This window comes from Grammomys surdaster, unplaced genomic scaffold (genome assembly GCF_004785775.1).
Source record: "Grammomys surdaster isolate TR1022 unplaced genomic scaffold, NIH_TR_1.0 262, whole genome shotgun sequence".
Taxonomy (NCBI): Eukaryota; Metazoa; Chordata; class Mammalia; order Rodentia; family Muridae; genus Grammomys; species Grammomys surdaster.
This window is the reverse complement of record NW_021604703.1, coordinates 4,684,572-4,696,127: the sequence shown is the minus strand read 5'-3', so window position 1 is coordinate 4,696,127 and position 11,556 is coordinate 4,684,572. Positions and strand designations below refer to the sequence as shown.

Sequence of the window (11,556 nt, the reverse complement as noted above, 5' to 3'; positions counted from 1 at the left end):
TGGTGTGGTGTGGTGTGGTGTGGTGTGGTGTGGTGTGGTGTGGTGTGGTGTGGTGTCACAGGGGCCTGGGGTACATGGTATGCCCCAGGCTTATGGGAAACATGCTGTAGAATCCTTATGAGTACAGGGAGTGAGGAGATAGATGTGGGTACCACAGCTGAAGGAGAACTGAATATCACGAGCAACAGGAGCTACAGTTGGTTCAGTCTGAGGATGTCAAAACAGCAATGTATTGAAGGTAGCCAGATAGAGCTTTAAGTGTGTGAGCATTAGTGTGGGGAGAGCTTGAGGCAGGGAGCTCACTAAGGATCTGAGTGCTGGGGCTGGACATAAAGAAGATGGAAAGGGTGGAGGCAGGCAGTAAGTCTAGAGACATCACAGTGGGGACATCAACAAGGGGGCTGGCTGGGAAGAGAACTTATGAGTCCAAGGAGCTGGGAACGTTGTGACCTCTGGGTGAGCGCATGAGTGTGTTGGTACAAGAGCTTAGGGATGAGGTCAGAACTTGAGACAGTGTGGGCACATCTTCTACTGTGTGCCTGGGGAACTTCTGGGACAGCAAGCAGCAGACAACAGAGCCAGGTGGTCAGAGTTCACAGGAGCGGCAGAGCTGGCAGGACCAAGTCATTGTTTGAATTGCATCTTTGGGCTGAATGCCAGTAAGAGACTTAAGCTTATTTTGAGGGACAAGGAGGAGCCCTGCCAAATCTTAGGCAGGAGAGTATTACAAAGAAATCCATAAATAGAAGAGAACTTTCACAGGGGCAGGGGGACTTCTAGCCGTGGACACCAGTATCTCCTCCAATGCCCTCTTGCTGGCCTCTCTGTAGACCTGAAGGCCAAAAATCAAACTGCATATCATAAGAGATGATATGACTGGGTGAGAAGCAAGCCTCTGGGGACCTTGAGCTAAAGTGGGCTTGGTGGGCAATGGAGGGGCTTGTCTAACCATAACTGGTTTGATCTTTCGCACACAGGGTCCTCCTGGACCACAGGGAGCTCCTGGGCCACCAGGGATCCCCGGAGCCAAGGTCAGTGTTGCTGAACTGATGGGACCCCTAACTCTGCTCTCTGTCATTTGTATCCCTAATTTCATCCTGTCATCCCAGCCCAGCTTACGGGGTTCAGAGAAAAGGGTCCTGCCCCTTCCTAAACAAGTCGAATCCCTTCTTTAGACCCTAGCTACCACTCTTGAGGAAAGAGCCTGAAACTGAGCAATGGCTCAGATGCACACAATCACTCTGTGGCTTATACCTGTTCATCACTCCTAGTCTCAAGACAAAGACCCCAGGTTGGGCAGGGTTTGGTTCTGACACTAGCATCCCTGGAGTCTGTGACCTAGAGCAAGTCACTGGACCATCCAGTCCTAATCTTTTAAATACCCCAGCCTGCAGTGACAGCTACACCCCTGCAGGCTGAACACAAAGGCACCTTCCCGGAAGCCCATCTGCAGGGGCCCAGCCCCAGCGTCTGTGAGCTGACCAGGGAGACAGCAGTCCTCACCATGGGCCACTAACCCACTGGCTGTTAAGGAAAGCATAATTCCATTTTGCCATTTGTTCCCATCCAGGGTGAACTTGGATTGCCTGGTGCTCCAGGAATTGATGGAGAGAAGGTCTCTGAGTCTTTCGTTTCTATATAAATGTTGTACTCTGTGTGTGTATGGTGTGTGTGTTTGTGTGTGTGTGTGTTCGTGTGTATGTGTGTTCCTACACAGACCTTGGTGAGCATCTCCCCAGGTGTCACTCAATATCTATGGGTGTATCTTTTCTGCTGTGTCCCTAATAGGAGACACATCTTAGACAGGTCATAAATGGTTGAGAGCTGGAGAGATGGCTCAGTGGTTAAGAGCACTGACTGCTCTTCAAGAAGACCCAGGTTCAAATCGCAGCAACCACATAGCAGCTCACACGTGTCATAAGATCTCACACCCTCACAAAGACGTAATACATGCAGGTAATTGGTTGAGTGGAGGAATGCTGTCACTCAAAGCTCCTGACACATAAGCACAATGCTGGCCTCATGAGGGCTGGAGGTGTAGCTCAACAGTAGAGTGCTTGCCTAGCATGCATGAGACCATGAGTTCAAGCCCAGCACCACCAAATTAACAAACAAACAATAAGGCACTGGAGAGACAGCTCAGTGGTTAATAGCTCTTGCTGCTTTTGCAGAGGACCTGAGTTTGGTTCCCAGCACCCATTTGGAGGCTCACAATCGTCTGTAACTCTAGTCCCGGAGAATCCAACTCCCTCTTCTGGCTTCTTCTGCAGGCACCGCACTAATGTGGTACACAGACATACATGTAAGCAAAACAGCCATACACATAAAATAGAAATAAATGAAAACTTTAATGAAAAGTGAAAAATCAAAAAGTTAGCCTCCCGACTATCCCAGAAGGAACACCTCAGTCTTCACAAGGTGCCCCAAGCATGCAGGGAAGCAGAGGTGGAGTGTCCCCATAGCCTCTTTCTGCATTTAACCAGTGTTCCCAGCTACCTGAGCTAGAGGTAGAGAATTACAAGCAAAAAATAGAGTATAAGGTTAAGTGTGCTGGCACACACACCTGTAATCCCTTCTCTTAGAAAGTGGAAGGTGCCGGGCAGTGGTGGCACACACCTTTAATCCCAGCACTTGGGAGGCAGAGGCAGGCGGATTTCTGAGTTCGAGGCCAGCCTGGTCTACAGAGTGAGTTCCAGGACAGCCAGGGCTATACAGAGAAACCCTGTCTCAAAAAAAAAAAAAAAAAAGAAAGAAAGAAAGTGGAAGGCGAAGGATCAGGAATTCAAGGTTATCCTTGACTACGTAGCCAGAAAGATGGAGAGGTTGGAGACAGGAAGAGATATAAAGAATGAATGAATGAATGAATGAATGAACAAATGAATGAACATATTTGTTTGCTTTGAGTGACAGCATTTCTTCACTCAAACAATTACCTGCATGTATTATGTCTTTGTGAGGATGTGAGATCTTATGACAGGTGTGAGCTGCCCTGTGGGTGTGTGATCAGACCTGTGAAGCTCCAGGGCCCACAAAGGTCGGGGGAGAAGAGAATGCCCACCAACGTCCACTGATCCCTTTTTCTGGTGGCTTTCAGGGTCCCAAAGGACAAAAAGGAGACCCAGGAGAGCCTGGACCAGCTGGGCCCAAAGGGGAAACAGGAGAGATGGGCCTGTCAGGTCTTCCGGTAGGTGGTTGGACGGAGTCCCACCCTAGGGACTTGCTGATGTGTTAGCAATGCCCTGCAGCCTCTACAACCTCAACCAACAGGCCCACAGGAAGCCCTGCAGGTGAGGTAGAGAGGCCCAGCCTGGCAGAAACCACTTAGTTGGATGGCTAAATGGCCCGAGCTGCCCCACCTCTCAGCCCTGGGGTCCAACAGCACAGCTGACTCTCCCAGGGTTTCCCTACTGCTAACATGGAATAAACTTTCCAGTCCCAGTGACAGCACAGAACTGGACAGCAGTTGGCAATAAATACCCACCACTGTCCTTAACATTTCTATCACTCCTACCCCCCACCCTGCAGTAGAAAAGCCACAGAGGGGTAAAGGTTAGCCAACCAGATATTGCATATCTCAACCAAGACACCTTTTACTACACTTCAGCTCTCAAAGCAGATGAAAATTTGTGCATAGATGTGCAAGGTGAACACATTTGGATATATATGTTTACTGTGTTAGGAAGTAAAATTATTTTACTGGGGGAAAAAAAGAGGGGCTGGAGAGATGGCTCAGTGGTTAGGGGCACTAACTGTTCTTCTAGAAGACCCAGTGCTGTGGTGGGAGGGAGGTGACCTTAGGATGAACAAGAAAAGCTCACTGGTCACTCTGCCCTGTAGGGTGCCGATGGTCCCAAGGGAGAAAAGGGAGAGTCAGCACCTGACCATCTACAGGAGAGCCTGGTAAGGAGAAACTGAACTGGGGGCTCCCCAACACCCAGTGCAAAACTAGTGGGGGTGCTGAGCCTTGATTACACCTGGCCTGACCCAACGAAGAGCAGTTGGAGATGGGGCGTGATGTAGTCTCAGACTGTGTCCTTCACCCCACTTACAGCTGAGACCCCATGTTGTGCCCTTCAGCGGGCAGGAAGGAGCCCTGCCCAGGGGCTCAGGGTGTGGCACCCAGTAGTGCTTGCAAGCCTGTGGGAGCTCCAGAGGATAAGCAGATGAGAGGTAACAGACACAGGGTAACTAACTCATTTCAAACCCTCCCCAGGCCCAGGTCATAGTGGAGCCGGGGCCCCCCGGTCCTCCTGGCCCCCCTGGTCCTATGGTAAGAACACTTTAACCTAAAGCAGCTGGGATACCAAGTGGGGAGTGGCTCGGTCTGGGAGAGGTGCAGGGGAGGAAAGGCTTCTCCACAGGAGCTTCGTGGGAGTGGGGATGGGAGGGTGGGCACATAAGGTCAAGAGGGCAGAGTTCCTGTCAAAGCCACAGGAGCCAGTGACCAGCCTGATCAAGGTTTTGGCCTTAAAGTTTTCTTTCTGTTGCAAGCCCTACTGATCTACTCTCTCCTCCTTCAGGGCCTTCAGGGGATCCAGGGTCCCAAGGTGAGTGCAGAGACACCCTGTTCATTCAGAGAGTTTACTACTGGACAGAGTGACGAACTATATAGCCCATACAGCCTCAGGGCCCTAGACAATGTCCCCAGAGCAGCCCCATTCCATGTTTGGGACTCTGTCCTTTCCTTCTCCCTCTGTCTAGGCACGCTAACTGCCTTCCTCTTCCTCCAGCCCATTTCTCCATCCTCCTCTGCCCCCTCCTCGCCCCCTCCCCAGCTCCTGCCCGTACACATCTGCATCTCCTCTGTCCACTGCCTGGACTTGAAGTCTTGGCTTTGGTATGCATTTCACCGTGTCTTATTCTAGTCTCTGAAATCAAAACCTCAAGTGTGTTGTGCCAGTGTGCCTGCCCCAAGAGAGGCAAACACAGAGTGGAAACCGAGCCTGTCTCAGCTCCTATCACACAGGATCCAGTCTCTCCCTCCCCAGCTCATAGGCCCTATGGGGAACTCTGAGTCATACAACCCTGACCTGGTATGGTACGAGACACTGCTTCTGGTTCTGTTTTGTCCTGAGTTTGTTGTTTTTAAACAAAGTCTCAATCGTTCGACTTTACCAATGAAGACTCTGGAGCCAAACGCTGAGGTGAAAGCCTGCTAGCTCAGAGAGGCAGAGAAACCACACAGCTGACCTTCTCAGTCAATGTCCTACCAGGGTTGCCCCTCAAAAAAAAAAAACCCTCAAACGGACTGTCCTCCCTCCTACTTCCTGTGCATCTCTCTATCTGTCCTCCTGACTCCCTCTTAATCTCTCTCCTATCCTATATTCACTTCCTGTCAACTGGTTGCTTGCTCCACCTCTTGACCTACGGTTGACTTTATTTAATCCTGTTTACAATATTCAAGTGGGCCGGGAGGTGGTGGCACAGGCCTTTAATCCCAGCACTTGGGAGGCAGAGGCAGGTGGATTTCTGAGTTCGAGGCCAGCCTGGTCTACAGAGTGAGTTCCAAGACAGCCAAGGCTATACAGAGAAACCCTGTCTGGAAAAACAAACAAACAAACAAACAAAAAACAATATTCAAGTGGAAAGCTCTTGGATTAAAGGTGTGTGCCAAGGCTGAGCTACACCACAACTAGAAACAGTTTTTTCCAGTAAGTAACACAATCTTGGGATTCACAGTGAGATCACATATCCTGCAGCATACGCTTCAACACATTGTTGCTTGAAGAGACATCTACTGACTGTCCAAGGCTGACCTTCAAGGAGCTGATGGTAGTCAAAGTGCTTCTGTGGCATGATGGTAACCACAACCATCAGGAGCACCCCCACCCCGTGTGTCGAAGAAGGGAGGAAGCTGGGGCTGGGCCTGACAGCCTGGAGTCTATCTCTCTTCCACCCACCATGCACACCTCAGTCTCCACACAGACTCAAGCTTTCCTGACCTGTCTATCCCACCCCTCCCCCTAACTAATCTTCCTCCTCATTTCCAGGGCCTGGATGGAGCCAAGGGAGAAAAAGGTGCATCGGGTGAGAGAGGTCCTCACGGCCTGCCTGTGAGTGTCATGGACTTTGTTTATCCCAGAGGTGTTGCATCCTATGCCCACCATGCCTGCTAACCCTCTTCTTTTCCACCCAGGGACCAGTTGGCCCACCAGGCCTTATTGGGTTGCCAGGAACCAAAGGAGAGAAGGTACCCAGTTTGCCTTAAAGTCCTCTGCCAATAGCAACCACATATCCACCATGTCACTCAGCTTTTGGGGCTCATCCCCTGCACTCTGCTGAGTCCCTACACCCCACTGGATTAATTACTATACCTCTGTGACTAATTACTGTACCATCCTGCCCTGCCCCCTTGTCTGTTACAAGCCACTAGGCTGAACTCCCCAGCATTTGAGTGTCTAACCCCCCATCTCCACCCCCTCATGCTCTCTGTGTCTCTCCTCAGGGCAGACCCGGAGAGCCAGGACTCGATGTAAGTTTTGTGTGATTCACTGTGAATGCCTGGGCCCTCCTGTGTGTCTTCTGCTCTTGTTCTGTTTCCATGCATATAACAACCTAGTTAGCTCAAGTGTGGCCCATCCTGGAGGGTGCTGCTGGCTGGTTCCCCTTTGTCCTCAGTGCAGAGTCCAGTGACATTCCCTAGAGTACTCTGGGGATGGATAATAGGCAGACAACAAAGGGACAGTAGAACACTGATGAATTTGATGCATGAATAGAGAAAGGGTGGATGAACTAGTGGCTTGGAAGATGATAGAGGATGGACAGAGAGACAGACTTATGGACAGGCAGACAATGGATGATGGCTGAAAGAAATGAACGGATGGTGACTGAAGAGAGAGAATGATGAAGAGATGGTGGTGAATGAATTATTGGATGGATGGCAGATAGATGGGTGAAAATGGATTGATGGACAAGAATGATAGCTGAGATGGATGGATGGATGGATGGATGGATGGATGGATGGATGGATGAGTGAGCGGATGGATGGGTGTCCAGTCCACCTGAACAATCAAGTGGGACCCTTAGACCCTGTGGAGAGGACTGAGATTCATGAGAAAATAAGGAGGCACAGCAAGTCAAGAAGTCTGATCAAACTGGCAAAGATTTTATTGTTCACACAGGTTATATACTCTGAAAACAGGATATGGGGAGGGGCAGGAAGGGAAAGAGGGTTTTGCAGGTGGAGGAAACTAGCTGCAGCTGTGGGGTCTAACTAGGTTATACCTGTTGTTCTCACAAAGCCTTGCCATTACCAGGGGTTCTAAAAACATCTATCTAGCAAGATGTTGGCTAAACCTAAAGATCAGTAGGAAGGGTTACTAAGGTGGGTTGCTATGAGGCCTTGTTTGAAGTTCTGAGAACTGAAAATACAGCAAGTGAATCATGGAAGGTAAGCAGAAAGAAGAACAGTAGATAGGAGAGCCAAGGGTGAGTGTTAGCCAAGAGTAAGGCCTTGCCATGGCTTCCCACAGATGAGTGGGAATGGATGGATGAGTGGGTGGATGGATGGATGGATGAGTTGGTGAGTGGTTGGATGGATAGATGGATGGATGGATGAGTGGGTGGATGTGTGGGTGGATGGATGGATGGATGAGTTGGTGAGTGGTTGGATGGATTGATGGATGGATGGATGAGTGGGTGGATGAGTGGGTGGATGGATGGATGGATGGATGAGTTGGTGAGTGGTTGGATGGATAGATGGATGGATGGATGGATGAGTGGGTGGATGAGTGGGTGGATGGATGGATGGATGGATGGATGAGTGGGTAGGTGGGTGGATGGTTGATACACTGTAAAAGGGAGAGGGAGATGAGAAGAGCAGTAAGGAGGCTGCTGCAATGTGTTGGTGACAGTGATGAGACCTTGGTTAGGGTGGCATTGTAAGGAGACAACAGGAAGCATTAGCTTGATGTTAATCACATCAGGCCTCCTTTGGTAACACAACATAAACAAAAACATAGTTCAATCTTGTTTAAAATGATTCACAACTGAAAAGTCTAGGGATTGACCATATGTATCTCGGGCACATCAGTTTCAACACCATCCAGTCCTCTCTCTCTCTCTCTAGACTTTGCCTTCCCATTATGGGAATCAGCAGAGATCTAGCCCAGCCAGCCCCTCCAGACAGTAAGATTTGGCTCTCTTTAGTCAACCCTGACCTATCGTGGGGTTATGAGTGTGCAGCTTCCCCTGACTAGGCTCATCCCCTGCCGCCTGGAGGTAGAGGCCATGAGAAGGGATGCAGGAGTCTTAAGAGGTCCTGAGGCAGGGAAGGAGACTGGGACTGATGCAGGGCTACTAGGCTTCTAGAGTATGCCCTAGACTGTAAGAAAAGAGTGCTGTTGCCATGGAGAAAAAACATAGGCCAGGAAGAGAAGGACCAGCCAGGCTCCTGACTTGGAAGGCCACCTTTTACTGATGTGACAGAGCTGGAGAGTAACCCTGCTGAACTCCATTCAGATTCTAGACCCAGGGAGGCTAACGGGATAAAGTTGTATGTAGCTGTGGGGTAGCCTCATCTGCTTCCTAGAAGGCCTGGAGCTCAGTGTGGCATCTAAAAGCCCTGCCATTTCTCTATCTATCTATCCCCTAGTGCCTGCCTCATCTGACTCATACATCTGTGTCTGAGCAAGATTCACATCTGCACTCCATAGCCTGCCCCAGGAGACACAAGGGAGGAAACACACAAGACCCTAGTCTGTCCCAGCATTCAGCCTAGAGCATGGACCCTCCTTAGATGCTTGGACATTAGATTAAGAGATGAACATAGAGGAAACTGAGCCAAGGACAAAGAGCACAAGTGACCTTCTCTCAGTCCATTGAAGATGGCCACATGACTTCTATGGCTTTCCTCTGTCCCAGCCACGGCTGGCCTAGGACCAGCTGTGTCTGGCTATGGCAGAAGAAAAAAACCCCTCTCCAGTAGCCCTGCCTCCCTCAAGGTTTCCAGCCAGGAACAGAGCTGAGTGCCCCACCTGGTACCCAGCAGGCACATAAGCTAACAACCAGAGCTTGGCAGTTTGTGTCAGTTATGTGTGGACAAAAGCGTATGATGGGTGAGAGAGGAACAGAGGCATCAGGTCACAGAGAAGTGGGCTCACCTCTCACTTCAGGCTTAACCTATCGTCTATCCTTCAGGGTTTCCCTGGACCCAGGGGAGAGAAGGGCGACCGAAGTGAACGTGGAGAGAAGGTGAGGGGGAGGGGAGGAGGGAGATGGCACAAGCAGGTGGGGAGGTGGAGGCTGGACCTAAAACTGCAGGTTCTGGTTGCTGCCAGATCCTGAGGCATCTCACTGAGAGGTAGTGAAGGGGTCCCAAGCCCAGCAACCAGAACCACCCTATCATCTCCTTCTTATACAGGGGGAGCGAGGAGTTCCTGGCCGGAAAGGAGTGAAGGGCCAGAAGGGAGAGCCAGGCCCACCAGGCCTTGACCAGCCATGCCCTGTGGTAGGTGTCTCAGCAGGATGGAGCTCTGACCAGCCATAGGGGCCATAGCCAGCATCACAGCTCCTTATTCTGTGGTCCTGATGCTCCTATCAGCATGGCTGAAAGATACAGCCATCTGTGGTGATGGAAGCCTAGCCAGTAAGCGTTTACTGCCCCTGGTAACTACTGTCTTCTCTCTACTCAGCCTCAAAGGAGAGACAGGCCAACCTTGGGTAGGGATGGAGAGGATCCAGGACAGGAACAGAACTGGTTTTTCCCAGCATCATCAGTAATTTGAGGGTGCCCTGGGAGGGGACTAGGGGCTGAGAAGGGAAGCCTAGCAGACAGGCAAATTTGATAGGAACAAAGTCAGTGAGTGTCAGGACCCCCCCCCCACCATAGCTGCCTAGCATCTCTCTGGGGTCTGGCATCCTCTGGACCGTGAAATGGGACTTCCTCACTCATTGGGAAAGTCAGGCCACCCTGCCCTCCCTAGGTCTCTCACTGCCCTTCCATACCTTTTCCTCCAGTATCTTCTCTTCCACTGATAGCCTAGCCTCTTCCCCAGTCTCCTCGGAAAACACACAGCTCCTTCCTTTTCTGCTCCCCACTTCCTGCTGGACATAGCTCTTAAAAACCCACCAAGTCTGGTAGGGAAACTCCCACAGTTCAGTTCCTGTTTTCTAGAAAGCTGAAGGGTTTACATATCAGGGTCTATAAGTGGTGCTCAGAAAGGACAGGCAAATGAAAGAGCTGGGTCTTCACACTAAACCATCCAGATGTTCCCTCCCAGAGCTTTGAGAAGCAAGTAAACTGACCCAGTCAGGGACCTCTGCTCTGTCTCCTGGCCACCAGTGAGTTTCGTCAACCCTCTGTACCTTCCTCTCTTCCTTCCAGGTGGGTCTGGGATATTAATTCAAGGGGAAAAAAGAAGTTTATAATCGCAGCACTCAGGAACTTGAGGCAGGAGGATGGAAACTTTGAGGCCTCTGCTGCATAGAGACTCTGTCTTGAGCACAGGCAGCCAAGACTAAAGACATGGCTCAAGCAGTAAAGCGCTTGCCTTGCATGTATGAAAACCTGAGTTCATATTCTCAGAATCAACATGTTAAGTTAGACATGGTGCCATGTGCTGGTGTGGTAGAGACAGTCAAATCTCTGGAGCCTGCTGGCCAGCTAGCCTAGCCTACATACCAAAGTTTGAGAGACAGATAGACAAAGACATACATAGAAAGACAGCTGAGAGGGTGAAGAAGCCCTGTCCTGCTTCCACAGAGCCTGGATCCCGACTTCCTCCAAGTGAGTAAGCCTTTGTCTTTAATACAGGAACATCCTCGATGTGGAGGCAAACAAGGGGCACCAGGCTCCCCGGGCCTTGTGAAGGGCATCAGGCTCTGCCCTGTGGTACGCAGTCTGGCTGCTGTGTGCTGTGTATAGAATGCTGGACCTTTTGGAATGCTTTGGGATGCTGGTTCTGCCCCTTCTCTTCCTCATTTCTGCCTTCTGGTGCATTCTAACCCTCTTCTCCTCTTCCTATCTCTGGTCCCCAAACTGTGTCCCAGCATGTATTTGGAAGGGGCTCAGGGAGTGTGTCCCATGCATTTCCCCTGTACCTGTGTTTTGGAACAGAGTGGAGTATTTATCCCTCAGGGTTCCCCAGGGACTTTACATTTTGCTAGTTCGCCTCCAGCTCTCCAACTCTCCAGGCCTCCTGAGGAAATCCACCCCTATTTATGTCCAATGGTTGGGTGGACGTTGTTGGGGTCTCCAGAAGACCCCCATCTCTAATGCCCAGAGTTCACCCTGATGACATTGTCTTCCTCCCAGATCTGATCAAAGTGGACAGGAAAGGCTGAAGAGATGCCACTCTCTCAGAGGCAGTTCTGCCTAAAGCCTGAAAACACTCAGGGTCCCCTGGAGGCAGGAAGGAGGCAGGAAGCCTTGCCACTCTTTCACAGGACCAGGCCCTTTTCTGGCTAGCAAGTGCCTAGCACAGTGCCCATTATATCAGGCCATCCTGTTTCTGCCCACTATTCAAGTATCCCCACCATGCAGCATGAAAGGACAGGACAAGTGCAATGAGGGGCCACTATGTCCTCAGATGACAAAGGAGACACCCAGCCCTACCT

The 11,556-nt window shown here is 50.6% G+C and overlaps 1 protein-coding gene across 1 annotated transcript in view; it reads left to right on the top strand.

The window, feature by feature from the left end:
* Nucleotides 1-11,556, top strand: part of Col23a1 (collagen type XXIII alpha 1 chain) — a 289,877-nt gene that overhangs the window by 276,660 nt on the left and 1,661 nt on the right. Inside the window, exons 17-27 of the mRNA XM_028775894.1 lie at nucleotides 978-1,031; nucleotides 1,571-1,615; nucleotides 3,095-3,184; nucleotides 3,838-3,900; nucleotides 4,214-4,270; nucleotides 4,521-4,547; nucleotides 5,991-6,053; nucleotides 6,137-6,190; nucleotides 6,446-6,472; nucleotides 9,139-9,192; nucleotides 9,362-9,448. Coding sequence (XP_028631727.1) covers nucleotides 978-1,031; nucleotides 1,571-1,615; nucleotides 3,095-3,184; nucleotides 3,838-3,900; nucleotides 4,214-4,270; nucleotides 4,521-4,547; nucleotides 5,991-6,053; nucleotides 6,137-6,190; nucleotides 6,446-6,472; nucleotides 9,139-9,192; nucleotides 9,362-9,448 — 621 coding nt within the window. The remainder of the gene's footprint in view (nucleotides 1-977; nucleotides 1,032-1,570; nucleotides 1,616-3,094; nucleotides 3,185-3,837; nucleotides 3,901-4,213; nucleotides 4,271-4,520; nucleotides 4,548-5,990; nucleotides 6,054-6,136; nucleotides 6,191-6,445; nucleotides 6,473-9,138; nucleotides 9,193-9,361; nucleotides 9,449-11,556) is intronic.